The sequence below is a fragment of the Grammomys surdaster genome, unplaced genomic scaffold, assembly GCF_004785775.1.
Source record: "Grammomys surdaster isolate TR1022 unplaced genomic scaffold, NIH_TR_1.0 125876, whole genome shotgun sequence".
NCBI classification, from domain to species: Eukaryota; Metazoa; Chordata; class Mammalia; order Rodentia; family Muridae; genus Grammomys; species Grammomys surdaster.
The window spans coordinates 3,494,547-3,518,575 of NW_021620701.1; the positions used below are offsets into that span (position 1 = coordinate 3,494,547).

Sequence of the window (24,029 nt, forward strand, 5' to 3'; positions counted from 1 at the left end):
CATGACAAAGACCAGATTAATGGTCTGTGTGCTTCCTTGACAGAAACAATGATGTTTAAGGAACAAGGTGATACATAACTTCCATATTTTCAAAGCTCAATGGTATGTCATGAATTCTTGTAATTTCTCTAACTTCTATGAAGACACTTACATTTTACATGCACCTCATAAACTTTGAGCTCATTTATGTATCCAGAAGCAAAGCTTCTCAAACAAAGTATTGAATATTTTAATCACAGCTGAGTAAGAGTATTGATATGATTTGTTCTACATGAATTTCCTTTCTACTATTTAAAAGGTTTCTCATCTTACACTTGAAGACTTGTTAAAACCTGTGTTTACTTTACCAATATTAATCATATTTTCTACATTTTAGTCAGAGTCCTTCTTCTTATACTTGAACAAGGAAATGTTTAATCATCTTTATCTCCTTGGTAAATGTTTCTGTTTTCATTTCTTAATCCTATAGTGTCTATCTGAGAAGTGACAGCCAGACTACACTGGGATTACTCCAGGTTTACATGCTGCAACAGAAACTCATCTACTCTTAATCTCCCTGGGGTATACATGGAATATTTTGTAATAGCTAACAAGAAATAAAAGGAATCTAAATTTATATTATTATTAATTGATTAGTTATATTTATATAATACATTTATATATAATTTCATAAAAGATTTCAAAGTGCTAAATTCTTCACACTAAAAATGTGAGCAACATATATTTAAAAAATAAGTTGCACTGTATCTTGTATTATACAGTGTCATTTGAATAAAATAAAGCTACATGGAACAGAAGTCACTGAAGATGCACCAAACTGTTAACAATGTTTAAAGAGTACATCTATAGGGATTTTTGTTACCATACTGTTAAACAATCTTGCAATGCATGACATGTTCTTTTTGGTTTTGATTGATCTGAGACAGGGTGTTACTAAGGCCCCATGCTGGCCTTGAACTCCTGAACTGTTGACCCTGCTGCTTCAGCCTCTCTAATTACAAGTATGTACCACCATACTTGCCTTTAAGTAATTTTCTAATAATGAGAATACAAACTGTCAACATGAAAAGGGAACTTGGCGCCTGTCACACATCTACAAGGCCTCCAGGCACAACGCTGTAGGAATTCTAAAACCACAAGCTATGGAATTTTATTCGTATTCCAAATAGGGCTTAAAGAAGGTTTAATTCTTCCCTCCACACTTAGCAGCCCAAATTACTCCAGGTCCAATTATGGGGCTCAGTATCTACTCCATATTCAGGTAAATATAGTGGTATTCTGAACAAAGACAAATTTCTGGTAAGACATTCTTTCCTATTATACTAAAAAACTGATAGTATGCCTTCTTATGTAAGTTGGGGAGAAAATAATTTTAACTTAACTCCTTGTAAACACTACCCAATACTTCTAAAAGGAGCAATCTACATATGAAAGTTATCTTTCACCAATATATTCTAGATGTTGGTAACTGGTGAGATGGTTAAAATTTAATACACTAAAGATTATTAGAGGTCACTACAAAAATTAGTTTCAGATATTTATATTGTGTATAACCATCTGTCCTACTGACAGATGGTTGTTCCACAACATGGATAATCTGAACTATTTAACTAATAAGGCAGCAAATTCACCTGTGCTATCTGTGTACAATCTTCATCTATCTGAGACATGGTGGGCTGCACTTCTAAACATCCATTTCCACCACTAACACTGCTGCTTTTCTCTTGTCCTCGACAGAGTAGTCTCACAGCAGCACCTGGCAGTGTATTGACAGTTGCCAGCAATTTAGCTGGCATTGCAGCATCAGCCTTGTTCTCTAGTGCATCTCTATCATGTGCTGACAAGGCATTCAAAGGGACAGATACAGAACTCAAGGAGTTGCTCACTGTGTTCAACAACTCTTGAGGATTGAAGTCATTCATTTTTTCAAGCAGCCTTTCCTCTTGGGTACATTCTGGTGATTCTAGTAACTTTTCTAAAGCAGACACAAATGTTTCAAGAGAGCTTTCTTCATCTTTGGTTTCTTTAGATGTCATGGTCTGTGTTACTTCCTTTCCAGGCTCAGAAAACTTGTTTGCTAAGGTCTTCACTGGCTCTGTTAATTTCTCCTTTAATGTAACCAAATCAGATGCCGTAAGAGAAGTCCCTGAGAGAAGACTAGCTTCAGGGGAATCTGAGCTTTCACTTAGTTCCTGTGTGTTACATAAAACAAAGCAATATTTAAAATTAAAAGTTAGATTTAGAACTCATTTTGATATTAATTTATTTTTAGCAACTTTTTACTTCATCTGTATTATTTTCCTGTATGAAATTAATAATGCCTAAATGCATGGTTAAATATTTAACCAAGAGTGGTTAAATGGACCAAGAGCAATACTGGCTGGACCACAGATGACAAATAATCTCTTCAGCAAAGCTTTAATTATCTGTTCCAACAGAAGAGACAGGTGCTCTAATTAGTTAAATTAACAAATGACCTCAATATTTCACAGCTTAAGTAATGCTATAAAATTCTTGCCAAATATTTCTATCAGTCATAAAATTATAAAATTGATACTACTTCACCTTCTGAATGAATATGTAAATGTGAAATGAGAAAAGAACAGGGAATCAGAAAGGGAACTAGAAGAAATGAGGATGCAAGTGTACATAATTTTATAAATCCTGATTCTAAATTAACAAGCCAAGGTTTTGTTTTAAACAACAAAAACATAAAACACAGCTTTCCCAGGGAGTTATTTTCAAGAGCAATACCCAAACAGGTTGCATTTGCTCTTACAGAGTTTTGAATGTCCAATATTAAAATTACTTTTAAAGTTGCTATCCTAATTAGCTACTATGTTCCTCAGGAAAAAAATGTACTTTATAGGTATTGAAATTTATGGTTTTCAATTACTTTGGCTGTTCCCCCACAACATGTCTACTACCTCTCTGGCAGGATGCACTATCATCTCCTAAGACTGCTAATAATTTGTTCTAAGTTGAACAAAAGAAGTAAAAAAATTAATATATTCTATGTACCACCATTTTATCCCATGTCTATAACATACAGAGCCTAATAAGATATCTTTATTTATCTGTAATGCTAACTATAATTTTCTTTAAGATAATGCTAACTATAATTTTCTTTAAGAAATAAATCCTACTCATTGAGTCACATCTCAAGGGTTCCCTGATATTTAGTCCTTTTATATTTTTTAAATCCAAGACACTAAGGTGTACCAGGAATAATACGTAAGTGACCTTTATGGAAGGGGAGGCAATGGAGGGTTTTACTGGTTTTTCTGAAAATACTTTGGTGAGAGAAAAATTAATCAAGTTTCTTTGTACAAATTTTTTGAAACATGTAAAGATACAACGCTCTCAAAGGTATTTAGAGGGTTTTTCCCAGATGATCTATTGGGAAATATTGATACAACCAGTGAAAAATATCAGAGAAGAAGGAATTACTTTGATCAGTTTTACCAGTTACCTGCCACAGATCCAAAGGAAAGGCAGAACTTGAGGGATGAATGGATGAGTTGTGAAGAAGGGAAATAATAACAACATACATTTATTCAAACACAATTAGGTGTCAGGCCAGAAGTCATTGCTCCTGGTTCTCACAGTAACTCTTGGAAACATCTATCTGTCAGTACTTTATAGATGTGAACAAGAGCTGCCTTTGAAGCAACATCCACTCAAAATTCTATCCCTACTTCCCTGCTCTCTGGCTTGAAAGTTCAGCAAAAAAGCTTGGTAACTGGCAACAGAAGAGGCACACTGAGATGATGCAGCCAGATAAGATAGGGTGTGACTGGGAGGGCCAAAGCTACTTGGTATTGTGAAGAAGGATTTGAGTTCACTGTGGGTAGAGCCAATTCACTGCTCCAAGTGGAAAACAAAGACAAAGCAGGCCTTTGAAAAACATTAGCAACAAGACAATGGGAATGAAAGCCTGAAAATTAAAGAAATAAGGTTAACCTTAAAAAAAAAAAAAGAAGATTACGCACCATCATCTGGGCACACAAATAATCTAAACAAAGTATAAGAGACTTGTCATAGTGGGTAAGGAACACACATCAGAAAATTACCAAAATTATTAAAGATCAGGACAAATATATACATGAACAGATTTTTAGACAAAGTTTCTCCACCCAAGGAATACCTTTCATGGCACCAGAAGGCACCATACAAGGTTACAAGGCGGGGAAGGAACTGCTAATCCTACTCAGAATTGACACCTATGAACTACAACAATGACCAACATGGCACAACAGGCCCACGGCACTCATACACTGGTGGCAACCAATAGATCTCTAGTTGGACATAAGACCTGATCAACAAGAGTTCCCTGGTACTAGAAACCTAGACAAATATACAAGCTATTATGGATCTTAAACAAGACATTATACGTGACACTTCACTAAACCAGCATAATTCCTAAAATTTTAAATATTTATAAGTATAATTCTCACCTCTCATCAAAAATTTCTTTTTGCAACAAAAGGAGAAAAATTACAGAAAAACAAAACTGATTAAAATATGGAGAACAAGAGATTGTGTATATACCCAGTTCCAATCAATAGATCCACATGCTAACAGCTACACTTAAGGCTCAGGGATCACTGCAGAAGAGAGGGAAGAAAGATTATAAAGGGAGAGATCAGGAAGTTTCCTGTGAGATTGTGTCTCCTAGGAATGTAAGAGAGGCTACACCCAGAAAGTCTCGCCGAGAAAAAGATCTGAGCAATGATGATGGCACTGAGCATGTTAACATGGAAGGAGATAGTTTGTGGGTTCTTAACGCTAAACAAGGAACTACAGACAACTGGGAAATGCAAGAGTGGAAGAAATGGTCTTCCCCAGGGAGGCAGCTCTGAGGTCATACACATTCTGGTAACATTACACAAACCGAGCAATAGAAACACACACAGGGACTCATACATACATATGACTTTGAACTTCTGACCCTTCTGAGTATTGGGGATTATAGGCCTGCATATATGCAAGGTAAAAACAATTTTTTAAAAGGCCATAAATTTGAGAGAGAGCAAGTAGAGTGCATGGGAGGGGTTGGAGGCAGGAAAGGATAGGAGAAATGATGTAACCATATTATAGTTTCAAATATATTATAGCCAAGTGGTGGGATTGCATGCCTTTACTCCCAGCACTCTGGGGCTAGAGGCAAGCGGCTCTTCTTTAGGTCAAAGCCAGTCTGGTCTACAGAGCAAAGTCCAGGACAGCCAGGGCTATAAAGAAAGACCCTGTATCAACATGCCTCCCATCCAAAACTTACAAAAAACAATAGGTTTCTAACTATTAATGTGATTTAGTCCTAGAAGAGAGTCTAAATCCACTTGAAACTTTAATCAACATGTTTTTTAAAAATCTAAATTCACAATCTACAAAGCCAATCTTGGTTACATAAACCAACCTTTTCTGAGTGTGACAAATTTTCACAATTTTCAGCTTCAGGCCCTAGAACAGAACAATATGTATTTATTCAACATTTATTAAACCACAAAGTATACTCTCTTTAATCAGCACTTTCTAGCAATAAAACTTGAGCTTTCTTAAATACTTCAACAGATATATCAAGCATGTTATAAATATACCAATTTGCTGATATAAATTTGTTATTTAGAAAATAATAAAACTTTCCACTTCTTGGGCTAGGGATATAGCAAAGCTGGTAGGCTGCTTGCCCTGGATTCTATGCCTGGTACTCCATGAATCCTTAACCTGGGAGCAGTGGTGCAGCCCAGGCCTATAACCCAGCACTGAGGAGAGGGGTCTCAAGTTTAAAGTTATCCTAGGCTACACAATGAGATCAAGATTAACCAGGGTTCTATCAGACACTTTGGTTCTTCATTTCAAAGAGGAAGGGGAAGGGTGGGAAATTATGTGGTATTGGAACAGGGCCCATGGATGAATGGAATTGGAGTTGTGCAAAGAAATTCTGAGTGCTTGTGAGAAAACTCCAAGAAAACAAAACAAGAGTCTTATGAACTTCAAGGGAGTCTTGTTTCTTCAAAAACATGAACACAGAATTGTTCTTGGAACCTGCTTTCTAGTTCCTCCCAAGTGTAGTGGATGGGAATCAGTTTAGTTTCGATCACTCATTTCAACTGGCTATTGATATTTGTTTATATTCCTCTATGGAAAGACATGTTTTGCCATATGAAGCTTGTTCTTGTGATTATACATAGCTTGAACTCATGCGAACTTTACTCATGTGACCTTTCTTAATCCTCAAGATATAAACTATCTGATACTCTGAATAAAGTTGGCTACTGCATGAAACTTTAGTCTGCCTCATTTTCATGCTTCTCTCTCCCAGGTCTAACAGCCAATTAGAGTGATAAACAATGTGAATCCAATCAGAATTGTAACTATTTGAAATTAGTTTAGCTAAAGCCAAACCTCTCTATTTCTGTTGGATTATTCTAAATATTTATAACTATAGAGGGAGGATTTATAACTAGTTTCTTAGAGTTACTATCTCCTCTATGGTAGGTAATAGAGCTTAAATGAATTCTAGCTATCTAGAGTTAAATGTGAATACCTCATGTGGGGGCAAGAGGAATTAGGGGATCATCTAGGCTCTACTATGGGTAGAATTCACATTTCACTGATGCTTCAACTAGTCTCTTTCTCTTGGTTTCTTCTGATTACAGATAAAATCTGCATAGCTAACAAAAAAGGGAAGTAATTATCTGCTGAATCTCAGAATACATCCTTGCAGGTGACACAGGTTTACAGGGAAGAAACTAAAAATAAATATACCTGCTGAACTTCACACCATCCAAAAATCTTAAGGCTGACCCCTAGCCCTACTTCCCCACCTCTTGGGAGAGGTATAATGCAGGAAGTGGCTGCCTCAGTTGTTTTGATCTTCAGTGTTTTGCTTCATGACATTTGATAATGAAAGTACAAAACTAAAAGAGATAAAATCTGGCTGATATTATAAAAGACCTACTACACTGAATTCTCAACATTTACATGTGTCTGTAACTCCATTCCTAGTGTATTGACACCGTCATCTGGCCATTCCGGGCACTAGGCACACAAGTGGTACAGACATAAATACAAGCAAAACACCCACACACAATAAATAAATAAATAAATACTTTAAGAGAAGATTAAAATGACATTCTACTCTTTCACAGGATGACCAGTGGAAGTCAGCCAGTATTTTATATTTTTTCCTTTTAGAATCAAAATCTAATTTTATTGTACTTTTAGAATCTTTCATGTCAAACAGCAATGACAAGTTCTATAACCTATACCTTAAGTCATTAAAAATATTAATATTGGGCGGGACAGATGGCTCAGTGATTAACAACACTGCTATTCTTTAAGAGAACCTAAGTGTCGGCTCCTACATAGTGACTCACGGACATCTGTAACTCCAGTCCCAGGGAATCTGACTCTATCTCCTGGCTTCCACAGGCACTGCATGCATGTGGTGAACATGCAGACAAACATGAAGGCAAACACCCATACACGTAAAGTAAAATAAAAAAATGTTAATACTAATGATTGGAACATCTTTATCTATGAAGGGAGGGTATATTTTTCTTTGCTTAATTAAATGGTCAGATTCTTGAAAGAATTTTAAAAAATCTTTAAATTCTTTTGTATAATAAAGAAAACTTCATAAATAAAAAGTAATAAAGAAAAAAAAGACAAAAATTTAAAAGGATGCCTTTCCCCATGTTGTCTTCAACAATTTGATCACAAAGAAAATTGACATTTACTAATACCAGCTGCCATTTAAAAGCTTGGTAAATTAATAAAAGTATCTTATAGTAATATTATTTTCTAATTGAAAAATAAATACTTCAAAGAAACAATACGGTTAGAGGGGCTGGGCAAAGGCTCTTTTGGTAAAATACTTGTTACATAAACATAAGGACCAGAGTTCAATCCCCAGCATCCACCTAGAAGCTGGTTGCAGACAGGAGGATTTCTGGGGCTTGCTTGTTAGATAATCTAGACAAGCTCACAAGCAACGAGTGACCCGGTCTCAACGTGTGGTGAGCAGTTACTGACAGATACCTGATCTCTACCTCTACCCTCACACATATACACATATCTAACACATGGAAACTCGAAAATTACTGCTTCTTCAACATTTAAACATTGATTACAAACTGAAATTTCTTTAGACAATGAAAACTACAAGTTTAATAGGACTAAATTTTTTACAAGATCAAACCTTGCTTTAACTTGGGGTAGGGGCATGCATATTCATATGGGTACATGTGAGTCCACATGTCTTTGAAAACAAGATTTGACAGAGAGTATCAATCCTTAGGAGCTATCCACCTTGTCTTATGAGACCAGGAACTAACTAACTGGGCAAGACTGGTTAGCCAGTGAGCCCCAAAGACCAACCTATAGCCACCCCCTCAGCACTGGAATGTGGCGCATGTGCAAATCCAGCTTTGTTTGTCTTCTATGTGTATGAGTGTTTTGCATGGATGTATGTCTGTATACCATGTACATCCCTGGAGTTTGTAGAGGCCAGAAGAGGTATTAGATCCTCCTGTAACTAGAGTTACAGATGGTTGTGAGCCACCATGTGGATATTGTGAATTGAACCTGAGTACTCTGGAAGAGCAGCAACTCTGGAAGAGCACTGACATACTTCTCCCAAACTTAGCTTTTTTACTGGGCTTTTGGGATCAAACTCAGGTCACCATACTTACACAGCAACATACACTTTGCCCACTGAGCCCAACAGCAAATGTCTTATAAAACAGTATACCCAACTACAATGGTTACATAATTTATCAGTTCTGTTTAACAAATTCTGAAGCAATAATGTTAGTATGAGTCACTATTATTTATTTCTGTTTATTTACTGGAACATGTTAATTGTAAGTAATATTTATTTAAAACCCTTTGAACAAGAGAGCACAAAAAAAACTGAAGAAGGAAATTCCTGTCTCTCCCAGTACCACAGCCAAGGCCAAGAATCTAAAAGTCAAGAAAGTAGCATTAAAAGGCATCCTCAGAGCACACCCAACCTCCACCAAATCCACCCAGCATTGACCTTCTAGTGGCACTAGATACTGTGGTTAGAATGTAAGTTTTACAGCTCTGAGGGGAAAGGTATCCTGGCAATCAGGAGACAAGGAATACCACAAAATCATGCTGTACAACAAACCTCACATAAAAGATTTACTGGGAAAGACACAAAAGGGAGACTGGCTGCCTCTGCTTGTGAGCTCAGGCTCTTTGACAACACCACTGTTTGCTTCATCATCACCAACACCACTAAACTAGTCAGAACTGGAGACATCATCACCTTCATCAACAGCCAAATCCATAGCAACAGCATCAATGAATGGAGCAATCATTATACCGACAACTACAATAACAAATAAACCAAGAGTAAAATATGATATTGGTAATTACACTACCTTAGATGGATTCCTACCAGAATACTGGATCCATAAACACTTCATTCAAAACTATACATATACCACAAATGCATTCTATGTTCAATATTCTCACTGTAAAGCTATTAGCAATACAGTTTGGCATAGTTGTTGTGATGGATGGAGAACGGTAACACCCATTTTACACCAATTCTGCAAGCCGTAGTCATCAATGACCAGGAGAAAGCTGAAAACACCAATTTTAAGAAAAGAAGCCTACTGAAATGTCATTTAACACAGAAATATCACGAAAGCATTAGCCATATACAACTTCCACTGGAGAAAATTATCTCTTACATCATCCTTGCACTTTACAATGAAGAACAAGGAGAGAATAAGATTTGAGATGACAGATATAGAAGACTCCATGTTTGACTATGAAATAGCAGCAAACAAAAATTCCTTTCAGCATTCTTCACCCCATACATAAGGCAGATGAACCCTATGTTTGGCTTTAAGTACAATAAAACTACTCAGAGCACAAATGAAAATGCTTACGATTATGCAGATTAGGATCAGAATGAGGAGCCAGGTTACTTGACTGAGGCAATGTCAACACCAATCACAACAAACCTGTATGAACCCATGATTTTGCAGAACTATACCTTTGACCTGTAAGAATGTAATTTGAATATAGGAATGTAACTTCAGGTCTTAGTTTAAACTTAAAATTAAAAGCTCTTTAAGTTTGAGTCAAATATTAGCTGCCCCCGAGGCATTTCCTGGGGAAGAGCACATTCCAAAGGCTCAAGCAAACATTCAGAGGAAAGGGCCCAAGCTAAGGAAGATAAGCTCTTAAAACAATACACCTGGTTAAACAGAAGCCACTTAGATGAATTCCCCTGGGTTATAAAGATAAAGGTGTAAATTTGAGTTACTTAGGAACCGAGCCTGGGAACAGAAACTAAGCTTAAGGGCAAAGATTTGAAATCTTTTCTAATATTGTCCAAGAAGCAATTAACTGTCTTTGTGAACTCTGTATATAAACCACCCTTCACCCCAATTCGGGGTTCCCTCTCCTGTGAGCAGAGGGGCCCTGGTGCACCAGCACTATCAATTCTTCAATAAATCTCATGCAAATTGCATCAAATCCTGTCCATGAGTATCTCTGGGGGGCCGTGTCCCGTGGGTTTGGATCTTTAGCATCCAACAGACCAAGACAATGATAGAATAACACCATGCAAACATTTTTCTCTCTTGGAATATTATGCCACCACCATATGGATTCAAATGCCCAAATTCACTTTTTGGACTATACCAACAACTGAACAAGGGTAAACATGACCATATTGTTGTTTGGCTGAGTCTCCCAATCTACTCTACTATGGTAGATTGGATATATGGAATAGCTAGCTACCTGGTATGGAAGGCAGAAAATTGTTGGGATAATCCAGCCCCCATACATTATAAGGTATTCCCCTATATTCTCAATTGTTAATTGATGGGCTTCCAGGAAATGTAAAAGCTGATCTGTTTCCTCACCAGCCCAAAATAAAAGGGGAGCTGCTCTGGGGAAGGTCTTGTAGTCCCTAATGCCCTCTGGATGAGTAAGGAGTTTGGCTTTTTGCATATGAAAGAATTGGCAGCTGGAGCTGGGGCAGAAGGACCAGCAAAAGACTAGGCAGGGCAGAGGCAGAGAGAAAGGAGGTAGAACAATGAGAACCATGTGGAGACACAGTGGCAGAAGTTGGGTTAAGTTAGAAGACTTAGACAATACTCGGAGACTGCCCCAGCAAACAGGCCAACAGCCTTATGTTATACAGATGTCTCCATGTCTTTATTATTAAACCTCACGCATGTTCCCAAAAGACCCACAATAGAAAATGATTCATTTCAACCTATGACAACTGGCTGTACACTGATTTACTGGAGACACAACATTGCAGATTTCCATTGATCATAACCAACTCAATGCCACAACTCTTTGCATCTTACAATAATGAAGTCCCATCACCCGAGGAGACACTAGACACTGTACCTGCATGATACTCTACAGAACTCAGATTATACAGCCAGTCATATTTTGTACAGACACAGCTTATATACTACCATAATTTTTGATGCAAAAGGGCTCAATCCCCATCACAGAATCTCTGGGATGGGTACTAACCAACAACAAACTGGATTAACATACTGACTAATGTCACCTCTTGCATATGGGACAACTTCTCAATGCTTCCTGCCATGATGCTAATGGACTGAACCTCTGAAACTATAGTCAGACCTAATTAAATGTTTTCTTTTATAAGAGTTGACTTGGTCATGGTGTCTCTTCACAGCAATAAAATCCTAAGACAGAAGTTAATTATGAAATTTACTGGACTCTTAGTTGTTCTTTTCATTAATAAAAAAAGAAATACCTGGCCCTGATCATGACTCACATGCTCCTACTGATCAAGATGATGTTCTAGTATGACTGGCTTAGCTCAGGGTTCTACAGCTCCAAACCTGCTCTGCCCTCTTTTGCTCTGCAATATTTTGTTTGAAAGCAATTGTATCACTTCTTATTTCAGAATGTGTTTTTCAACTTGGTGCATACCAAACATAAAGAAACTATGAACTTGGGAAAAATATGTATATGCCATTGGGATCACAACAATATCCTGTGATCTCTATTGCTTTGATCATTTTTGCTTAATAACTGTATGTTTTAGTGTCTGAGATTTATTTTCCTGCATTTGTTTATGAATGTTTGGAATATTTATTGTATGATTTCTCCTTTACCTATTATAGCCAGAATTTGCAAATTGCTGTGAAATTGTTAATAATTCTTATATGTGGTCCTCATTGGTACTGTGTATGCCTCAGGGACCAGGGAATGTAATGAGCATAATAAAAAATGTAAAAATAACTTAGGAACCCCACTATATAGCGTGATAACTAGAACCCAGTGACATCACTTACTCAAAATAACCAGACACAGTCCTTAACCCCATGATACCCTTTGGACGATATATAAGCAGAGACCAAAAGGAATGGTCTGCTCTGTATATCAGGAAAGACACCACCTTAATCTGCAGCCAATGAGTCGTTTTCTGGTTTTACGTACAACAGTTTAAGCTTCAATAGGATTTTTTTTGTAACTTTACATTTTTTCCCAGAATATCATCTATTAAGTTGTACTTGGTCAGTGTTAGAAAAATTTCTCGTTATTATGTATTGACTTAAGAATATTAGTGTAAAGTCACCCCTTTGATTAGCACATGATAATACAGGTCCTTTAAAACTTTTACTTCTAATAATAGAAGAATCTAGACTGTGGCAAAGTCTCCTTAATTGGCTTTCAATTATCTGTTACCTTGAGACATTAAGTTTCATTTCTTACATGATTTCATGTGTCCCACTGGTGATATGTAAGTGATCGTTCCCTTTCTTGACATAATTCTTACTTTCTCCAAGTGTACCTGACTTACTCAGTTCTCTTCTTTTTCTACTTACAGTGAAAAACATACTGCACTTTATGAACATACTTATTAAATAAAGAAAGTGAGCTGGAGTGTAGTTCAATGCCTGGTCAGTATATATGAGGCTCTGAATTCAATCCCTAAGTATTAAAAGATGAAAAAGAAAACAGCACATGCATTAATAGGTCTCCACTTTAACAGAAACTTTAAAGTGCCTTATTATAATCACTCTTGTTTTCAAATTACATTAATGTAATTTGTATATTTAATGTTTTTAAGTATTATTATGAACTCCAGAAAATATACTTCCATGCACTAAAATTTACTGTTTTTTCCCTGCATTTTAAGTTGTCATAGCATAGCTAATAGAAGCAAGAACAGATGAAGATTTTATTCTTTCAGCACTACCCACAAACATCTTGAAAAGGTCCTTGCTTTCAGCAATGGCATCCTTCAGATGTGGCTTGTTATCTTCATGCTTTAAGACAGATAAGTGATCCTGTATTTAGAATTCATACAGCATTCAATAAATCTTTATTAAAAACATGAAAAAATAACATAGATTAAAAACTAGGTACTAGAAATGCATGTTTGGGTAGTAGTAGCAAAAATAGTAATATAGTAATATAAAATAGAAGTTTATAAATGTTGACAATATTTTATATCATGTCTTTGTACCCAGTTCTTATAATACAAGGTATCATTTGTTGGAGATTTGATTTGTGCTTACATGGGAATTAGCAAGTCCTCTGCAGGTCCCTGACAACAGCTGGATTTTTGATGGGTCAATAAAAAGCCAGTGGCCAATGGCTGGGCAGAGTGAAAGAGGTGGGACTTTTAGGATTCCTGGGCAAGAAATGCAGGGGAGGAGAAGAAGGGATTTGGCCATGAGAGGGGAGTAGGACAGACCAGAAGGAAATAGGGCAGCAAAGATAAAATATAGATTTAGAAAGTGTTCACTCAGGAATATCGGAGGGGAGTGTGTGCTAGCCAAGGGGAGGTTTGGAAGTGTCCAACCACTGAGCTAGTTAGGCATATTAAAATATAAAGCTCATGGGCAGGTGTAGCACAGAGCAGCTTAACAATTCACTACTACAATCACTCACCACTATGCATATTTACTCCATTGTGAAACAGTAGGCAAAATATCACTAGCAAGATAACTCAATATCAAAAGGGAAAAATGGCTAAATGGGTCTATGTGAGGCATAGATAAATTTAAATAAAGTCATGAAGAGACAAAGCAATTATTATTTTCAAATATAATTCCTCAAAATCAAAAGTAAAGAGTATACATTTATAACAATAGATATAGGCTGCAACTGCCCTGTTTCTCCAATGGGCAGTCTACACACAATTAAAGGTGAGCAAAAACTTGATTGCAAACTTAAATACAAGCCTAACTGTAAATAAATCCATATTTAATGTGGTCTTCTACTCTTTTTTTCTTATTTATTTATTCATTCATTCATTCATTTATTTATTTTTACTTATTCACTTTACATCCTGTTTACTGCCCCCTCGCGGTCACTCCCTCCCACAATCCTTCCCTCCTTCCCCTTCTCCTCTGAGAGCATGGGCCCTACCTGGGTAACAGGCCCCACACTTGGCCCATCAAGTCTCTGCAAGGCTAGGCACATCCTCTCCCACTAAAGCCAGACAAGGAAGTCCAGCTAGAAGAACATAATCCACACACAGGCAATAACTTTTGGGGTAGCCCTCCTCCTCCTACCAGTTGTCTGGGGAACCACATGAAGGACACATCTTCTACTCTTAAAGATTCTCTTATGTATTGATGTTCATGAAAGCTTACCTCCAATGTTTTGGCGACTCCATGAAACTTCAGGGTAAGGAAATGACACAGTGAATGCTGGGAATTCTTTTCTAGTTCTAAAAAATAAATTGATTAATTAACAAAAGCAGACTTCTAAATGAAAAGAAAACAATTTTTGTTACATCATTCTAATGACTGCCTACCAAATAAGGGTGGCAAACTTAGAGAAAATGGTTCTATCTTCAAATGATGGTGTGGCATTAGTTTTGACATTAGTGGATATCATGTGAGAAATTTCTCAGCCATTACTTCCTACTTTTGTATTTCATAGCAAATATAAAGTGGGAGTAAAAATATTGAAAGAGGATTAAAACTAAATAAACATCATGTCTCATCTGTAATTTTGACCCTCTATTTTAGGGTAATTAAAAACTGACTGAAAAAAAAGCAATCAGCCTGCCATATTATTTCTTCAAGGAATTTATTGCATAAATACAAAGGTCATTTTCCTGTTTAAAATAAAAAAAAATTCCTCTTGCTTCCAGTGTTTTAACAATAGTTTTTAATGTGTTAGGTATTGTTATTTAAATCCTATACAAGAATAAAAAATAGAGCATTTTCTCCTGTCCAAAAGTAGCTACTAGAAGTTAGGTTGAAAATGTTGATTCTTTCAAACAGAATGATAATTTCTGTGAAACCAACAGGAAATAATGCCATACTTGAGAAGAATAAATAACTGTAAACAAGATAAATCCACAGGTTTTAATCAACAAACAAACTACCTTCTCTAATTTCAAGAATTGTATTGAGAGCATTAAGACATAGTCTGAATAAACAAAGGCCTCTTTTAAATATTAAAAATAGTTAAGATAAGCAAGATCACAAACAAGATAAATGTCCATTTTGATGAGTAATTCAACAAATTATAAGTTATACAATAAAATATTATATCCTTCAAAGCACTTTAATTGTATAACATGGTATATAATTTTGTGTACATTGTTTAAAACAATCCAAATAAACAGACACCATTTTATTTGCAAAATAAAAAAAAGTTATGCTGTCCTTCCGGTCTGGGCCCAGCACTGAGCAGATCCTGGGCAGCTGCTTTGCACCCAATCTCACAAAACCTAGGGGAAGTGGGTCTCCCAGGAGCTCTTATCCAGGCAGTATCTTAGGTAAGGAGACAGCAACACCCTCCCCAAAACAGGGAGTAACTGGAACACACTAGGACCCAGGAATTCACTCCTGGCCCAGAGCTCTGGTTCCTTCAGGTCTGGACCAGAACACTGAGCAGATCTTGGGCCCCAGGTCTAATCCCAGTAGTAACACTCACCCCACACAGTTCTGAAACAACCAAGATAATAGGAAAGACAGGCTCCAGTAAGAGACAGGTCAGGTAGCACTAAGGAGATCCAGATGGTGAAAGGCAAGCTCAAGAACATAAGCATCAGCAACCCAGGGTACTTGGCATCATTAGAACCTAGTTCTCCCACACTAGAAAGTCCTGAATTCCCCATATCACCAGGAAAGCAAGATTCGGATTTAAAATCATTTCTAAAGATGATGATAGAGGACTTTAAGAAAGATATGAATAACACTCTCAAAGAATTTGAGGAGAACACAGGTAAACAGGTAGAAGCCTTTGAAGAGGAAACACAAAAATCCCTTAAAGAATTACAAGAGAATACAACCAAACAGGTGAAGGAATTGAAAAATCCATCGAGGACATAAAAATGGAAGTAGAAACAATAAAGAAATCACAAAGGGAGACTACTCTGGAGATAGAAAACCTAGGAAAAAAATCAGGAGTCATAGATGCAAGCATCACCAACAGAATACAGGAGATAGAAGAGAGAATCTCAGGTCCAGAAGATACCATAGAAAATATTGACACAACTGTCAAAGAAAACACAAAATGCAAAAAAGTTCTTAACACAAAACATCCAGGAAATCCAGGACACAATGAGAAGACCAAACCTAAGTAAGGATAATAGGTATAGAGGAGAGTGAAGATTCCCAACTTAAAGGGCCAATAAATATCTTCAACAAAGTTATAGAAGAAAACTTCCCTAACCTAAAGAATGAGAAGCCAATTAACATACAAGAAGCCTACGGAACACCAAATAGACTAGACCAGAAAAGAAATACCTTCTGTCACATAATAATCAAAACACCAAATGGACAAAACAAAGAAAGAATATTAAGAGCAGTAAGAGAAAAAGGCCAGTAACATAAAAGGCAGACCTATAAGAATTACACCAGACTCTCACCTGAGACTATAAAAGCGAGGAGATCCTGGACTGACATCATACAGACCCTAAGAGAACACAAATGCTAGCCCAGGCTACTATACCTAGCAAAACTCTCAATTACCATAGAGGGAGAAACCAAAATATTCTACAACAAAACCAAATTTACACAATATTTTTCCACAGACCCAGCATTACAAAGGATATTAGCAGGAAAACTCCAATACAAGGAGGGAAATTATACCCTAGACAGAGCAAGAAAGTAATCGTCTTCCAACAAAGCCAAAAGTAGATAGCCACACAAAAACAATTCCACCTTTAATAACAGAAGTAACAGGAAGCAACAATCACTGTTTCTTAATAACTCTTAACACCAATGGATTCAATTCCCCAATAAAAAGACATAGGCTAACGGACTAGATACATAAACAGGACCCAGCATTTTGCTGCATACAGGAAACCCACCTCAGTGACAAAGACAGACACTACCTTAGAGTAAAAGGCTGGAAAACAATTTTTCAAGCAAATGGTCCTAAGAAACAAGCTGGAATAGCCATTCTAAAACCTCTAGCCCGAGAACACAAAGGGAGGGACTCATGGCTCCCCTTGTATAGGTAGTTGAGGGTGGCTTTGTCAGGCATCAGTGGAAGTGGAAGGCCTTGGTACCCAATAGTTTGGATTCCCTAGTGTTGGGTAATTTGAGAGCAGGGAGACGGGAATGAGAGGATGGTGGAAGCATACCCTCATAGAAACTTCTAGAATTATATGGATTAGATATTACAGAGACAGGCCAACAGAAAACTAGATTCCAGAATTCAAACAAAAAATATCTTGATACTAAAATTTGTTTTGAGAATTGTATATTGCAGAATACACAGCCTTGGTGTATCGCTACTCATCAAGTAAGCTGAGCAGACCTGTTCGAACCTCTGATGTCCTGGAATCTCAGCTGAATGCCGTGAAGACACAGACGTCAGAGGCTTATCAATTTACTTTTCCCCCACCCCTCTTCTAATATCTCAACGCCCATAAGCAGCTTGAAGAAGTTAATGAAGAGTCAGCCCCTATTCCCTGGGCTTGGGGGCTGAAGTGGTTAATATTGGGCTGTCTTTCTAGGGAAAAGTAGTGGTTTTGTTGGAACAGGGAGGAATAGCTAGGATTTATTGCATAGCCATAATGTATTGGTAGAAATCTGTATAATTGTTATTAAGCTGAAGTTATAATTTCTTAAATGGTACAAAATTTACTTTGATTTCAAATTTAAGGTTTTCATTGATATGAGTTTCTTATTGATATAGAAGTGAGATTAATATTGTTACTCTCACAGGCATTGTGCCTATATAACACATTTAGGAATACAAGGCTTAGGCCCAGTCCTTCTTTAACTTTTTTAACTGATTTGAGATGGTTAGCCTGTGAGTTAAGGGCCTATAACAAATTCATGGCTCTGAGTTTATTGTTAGGGTGTTTTCTACATTTTATTTAGAAATAGCTGAGAGGAGTTAACAGACAACAGTCCAGATTGCCTTACATGGATAGTTGGTTTTCAAAATGTCAGAAGCCCACAGAATTGATGTTACAAACATTAAGGTTCATTTCAATTAGAGACCCATCTGCTCCTGACAGCTTCCTATCTTGGATTCTAAGAAGAAATTGAGCATCTTTGGAGTTACTCCAGTTGTGGTGAGACAGCCACTAGGCAAGAATTGCCTCTTTTCATCTACAGACAAATTACTGTCCAGAAAAGGACACACTTGCAGAATAGTTGACTGATTATATCTGCCAAGACAGAGTAAACAGCTCTTAATAATTCTGCATCACTAGGTCTGTCAGATGATCCTGGGCCAGAAGGCTGAAGATCAGATGCTCCAACATTTTGTAGTGTAGGGACTGTCCAGGTGTTCAGTGGTCTTTATAAATTGGCTAAGTTTTAGAAGCTATGCTTTGTGCTTCCTATAAATTCAGTTAATTCAGTCATTCTGGATTTCTGACAGGGTTGAAGACTTATAGTCTCATAGCCAATCCCGGCTATTTACTTTGAGAGAAAAGACTTGAGAGGATGGTTTTCAGCTGACATTCATTCTAAAGCCAAGAAAAAAGCCTAATTGTTATTAGCTGAACTAATAACAATTCAGAACTAAGTCTTTTAGCTAGGAGAGATGACAGAGGTTCTGGTTAGTCAACAAAATGATGTATTAGGTCTATCTTGTACCTTACTGATACAAATTGGTATAGTCATGCTCTAACTGTATTTTGAGAGAAAAGTTTTATCTTAACAGGAAGGGTGATATGTAGGAGGAGCTATGGTGGGAGGAGTAAGGAGAGGAAGAGGAGTAAGGAGAGGAGGAGGAGCTAGGAGATGATTGGGGGGAGAGTCGAACATGGAGGCAGATGTTCAAGTGTCTCTACCAGTCAAAGATAGTTGGTATATCTAGGTTGGGTATTGGGTTACACTTCTGATTATATGGGCATCTTGTTATTCTGCTATGTTTATAGCAGTCTTATTTATAATAGCTAGAAACTGGAAAGAACCCAGATGTCCTTCAACAGAGGAATGAATACAGAAAATATGGTAAGTACATTTACACAATACAAAACTACTTAGCTATTAAAAGCAATGAATTCATGAAATTCTTAGGCAAATGGATTGAACTGGAAAATATCATCCTGAGTGAGGTAACCCAAACACAAAAGAACAGACATGGTATGCACTCACTGACAAGTGGAGATTTGCCCAGAAGCCCACAATACCTAAGATACAACGCACAGAACACATGAAGCTCAAGAAGAAGAAGGAAGACCAAAGTGTGAGTGCTTTGGTCCTTCTTAGAAGGAGTATCAAAATACTCAACCAGAGCTCCCAGGTTCTAAACCTCCAGCCTGGGAACACAAAGTTAGGGACTCATGGCTCTACCTGTATAGGTAGTTGATCATAGCCTTGTCAGGCATCACTGGAAGAGGAGGGCCTTGGTCCCTGAAAGTCTGGATTCCCTAGTGTTAGGGAATTGGAGAGCAGGAAGGCGGGAATAGGTGGATGAGTGGGGGCACACCCTCATAGAAGTAGGAGGAGGGTGGATGGGATAAGGAGTTTTGGGGGGAATGGGAGAGGTGATAACATTGAAAGGTAAATAAATAAAATATCAAAAAAATGAAGCTGGCAAATGTAGTTGAGTAGTCGAGACTTTTTGTTAACAATTTATTACAGGGATTCTGTATAATCCTCAAGGACAAGGTATTGTGGAAGAGGTCCAAGGAACTTTAACAAGATTGGTGAGACAAGCTGTTGCTGAGACAAAGAATGATGCCAACCTGTGAGCTTGCTCAGTGCCCTGACAAGGGTGACTGGGGAGTTGTATTGGACATATGTTCCTGACCCACCTTTGCTTGACTAAATCGCAGATGGGACAAGCTGCCTTGCCTCAAGTTTTTAGACATTGTGGGCCAGAGAATCAAAAAGGGAAATTATAATGTCTCTTGTATTTTTTCTTAAAGGTGATCAGCTATTAGGACTCAATCATGTACTGGTCTAGAAATCAATCCAGTATTGGAAATAACAGCCTACACTTGCAAGGCTGGAACTGGACATTTTCAGAGACATATTTGGAAGTTAGCTGTAGTTCACTATGATGTTATGATAGCAAGAGATAAAGTTGGGATCTGGATTTCAAACAAGTGTTAGTGCCTGTTTTAAGGCTATTTTAATTGTCAAGCTAAAATTGGTTTTGTCTCTTCTACAGTATTTATTGTAAGTTGCATTGACTGTATAATTTCCAATTGTGTTAGTGTGTTGATAACTGTCATGTCTGTTATAGGGGTCTATCAACCAGCTTTTGTCTTACTGCCCTGAGTATTAGAAAACCTTGATTCTCTGAAAAAAGCTTGAAGGTGCTGGAAGAAGTGAGTTAGACTTTAAGCAGAAGCAAGAGAGTAGCAGGCTTGATTATTGCTGGTATGACAGCTTTAATTTCATTAATTGCTAACGCCACTGCTTCGGCAATAGCATTGACACAAGGAATTAAAATAACTATTTTTGTTAACCATCTAGCAAAAAAAAAATGTTACCAATGTATTGAGTATACAAAAGGATTTATATAGGTGTCTGGAACAACAGATTGATGCTCTATAACCTATTCAAATTATCTGAAGGAGGCTCAGGGTTCAAGAGTTAGGAGCCATCCTAAGTGTCATGACAAATATCATTGGAGTAGTGTTACTTCTAAAATGTACAATGATTGTCATTATAATTAGAAAAAAGTTTAAAGACACCTGTAGGGTATTTGGCATAATCCTAACACCTCTCTGGGTGTGTTAACTTTTCATAGTGAGATTATGAATTTAAAGAATGCTGCTCTGTTGAGATTTGATGCTGCAAATACTGCTGATGAAATTATCCATGGCTTGAGGTCAGTATTTCCATTTTGGTCAAACCTCAAGAATGGCATATATATCTTGATCATGCTAGCCCTTTTTGTCCTGGGAATACTTTTATTCCTGCCCATCGTGTGAAAGCTTGTCTTTAACAACATCAACATGTCAGCAGCCAAAGTACATGGCTTGAACCTGAAAATGGACCCCTAGACAGAGATATTAATTTAACAGACTGGCAAGCCAAGGACGGGTAAGATAATGCACAGAGCCTTATCAACCTAAGACAGAAGTGCATTGTTTATGATAATGCATAGTCCACGACAGGTAAGGAAGACTTTCTTGTCAGAATGACCTAAGGCAGGCTCAGTCTGGTTTATGCAATAAAAAGGGGGAGCTGTGGAGAGCTTTTGGGGCTGCCTGGCAGGAATCTGTCATTGGCCAAGGACAAGGAAGTGGACTGTTTGGAAGGAATCTGACATAGGCCAAGGACAAGGAAATGGACTGCAGGCAGGAATCTGACATTGAGCTGGAAGAAAGAAGTAATTTCAGGCAGAAATCTAAATCTTAGGCTACAACAAAGAAGTAATCAATTATAGGCAGAAATCTAAATCTTAAACTCGAACAAAGAAGTAGGCTTCAGGCATGAAAATGACTTTGGGCTAGGACAGGGAAGTAGGCTCAGATATCTTGATCATCCTGATAAGCCCTTAGAAATAGTGAGCACAGGAGTGATCACAGAACTCTGTTTATTGTTGTACATGTTCTTTGATTATCTGGGTTTATTGTCTTCCTTGTTCCTGGACTATTTGCATCTATTGTATTGCTAGTTCCTCAGCCTAGAAGTGACCTTAATAGTTGCATGTAATTTAAAAAGTATAAAGGCAAAAAAGGAGGAGGAGGGATTGGATAGGGGATTAATAGGTGGGTGAATGTGGAAGGGGATATCATCTGAAATGCAAATAAAGCATCAAATAAAAAAAGAAATAAAAAAACCATACAATGCTTATCACTGAAGGAAATCTTCCATTAAGAACACTTCATAGAGATGCAGAATTAATAAAGAATAAACCTACAAAAAAAAGATAAATGTAGATGTTCTTTTTTTTTTTTCTTTTTCGAGACAGGGTTTCTCTGTGTAGCTCTGGCTGTCCTGGAACTCACTCTGTAGACCAGGCTGGCCTTGAACTCAGAAATCTGCCTGCCTCTGCCTCCCAAGTTCTGGGATTAAAGGCGTGCACCACCACTGCCTGGCAATGTAGATGTTCTTAATGGGTGTTTTTAAGACTTAAGAACATATTGGTACAGGAGGCAACTTCCTATAGAATGAGAAAAGGTCTTCGCCAACCCTACATCCAATAAAGGGCTAATATCCAAAAGAACTCAAAGAAGTTAATCACCAATAACCTAAATAATCCTTTAAAATGGTTAACAAGTTGAAGGACCCAAATGAGGATGATTCAATCCCACTTGAGACAGAGAAGAAAGCAGTCACTGGGGATAAAAGGAGGTGAGATAGGGGAGGTAGAGGAGAACAAGATTAGGTATTGGGGGAAGGAGAACAGGAGTGAAGCCCTGAGGACCAGCAGAATGAATGGAAACAGGCAACCTAGGGAGGTGAGAGGTGGGGGGACTCTCTAGAATGTATCAGAGACCTGGAAGATAAGAGACTCTCAGGACTCAAAAGAGGGACCTTAGATGAAATGCTCAACAGTGAGGAGAGGGAACTTGTAGAGTCCACTTCCAGGAGAAACATAGGGAATCAAGTGGAGGATGGTGTTGCCATCCCACAGTCAAAAACCCTGATCCAGAATTGTTCCTGTCTAAAAGAACTGCAGGGACAAAAATGGAGAAAAGACTGAGGGAAAGGAGGTACAGTGACCAGCCCAAATTGAAATCCAGCTCAAGGGGAGGCTCCAAGGCCTGACACTATTCCTGTGTGCTTACAGACAGGAGCCTAGCATGGCTGCCCTCCTAGAGGCCCAACAAGCTGCTGACTAAGTCATATGCAGATACTTACACTCAACCATTGGACTCAAGTCAAGGACCCCTGTGGTTGAAGTAGGGAAAGGTTGGAAGAAGCTGAGGAGGGCTACCCCATAGGAAGACCAGCAGTCTCAACTAACACAGCAGTCTCAACTAACATGAACTGACCAGGCAGCGTGCACTAACTGATATGAGGCCCCTGACACACATACAGCAAAGAATTGCCTGGTACGGCCTCAGTGAGAGAAAATGCAACTAATCCTCGAGAGACTTGAGACCCCAGGGAGTGGGGAAGCCTGGTGGGCTAGGTTGGGGTTTAGGGAGTGGGGACACCCTCTTGGAGACAGGGGGTAGAGGAATGGGACAAGGAACTATTGGAGGTCAGACTGGGAGGGGGATAGAAATAAAAGATTAAAGATAAAAACGATGAGGTATAGAACTACACAGAGAATTCTCAACAGAGGAAACTTAAAGAAATGTTTAATGTCCTTAGTCATCAGGGAAATGCAAGTCAAAACAACTCGGAGAGTCCACCTTATGCCCATCAAAATGGCTAAGATTAAAAATTCAAGTGGCAGCACATGCTGGTGAGGATGTGGAGCCGGGAAAGAATCCTCCAGTGCAGGTGGGAATGCAACTTGTACAACCACTCTGGAAATCAATTTGGCAGTTTCTTAGAAAACTAGAAATAGTCCTAGCCTAAGACCCAGCTATACCATTCCTGGGAATATACCCAAAAGATGCTCTACCGTTTCACAATGACTGTTGCTAAACTATGTTCAAAGCAGCTTTCAAACCCAGAAACTGGAAACAACCT

At 37.9% G+C, this 24,029-nt stretch overlaps 1 protein-coding gene across 1 annotated transcript in view; it reads right to left on the reverse strand.

Moving 5' to 3' along the window:
- Positions 1 to 24,029, reverse strand: part of Ankrd31 (ankyrin repeat domain 31) — a 171,945-nt gene that overhangs the window by 126,426 nt on the left and 21,490 nt on the right. The window contains exons 5-7 of the mRNA XM_028752046.1: positions 14,649 to 14,725; positions 5,417 to 5,460; positions 1,632 to 2,192 (exon numbers count right to left, since the gene is read on the reverse strand). Of these exons, the coding sequence (XP_028607879.1) occupies positions 1,632 to 2,192; positions 5,417 to 5,460; positions 14,649 to 14,725 (682 nt within the window). The remainder of the gene's footprint in view (positions 1 to 1,631; positions 2,193 to 5,416; positions 5,461 to 14,648; positions 14,726 to 24,029) is intronic.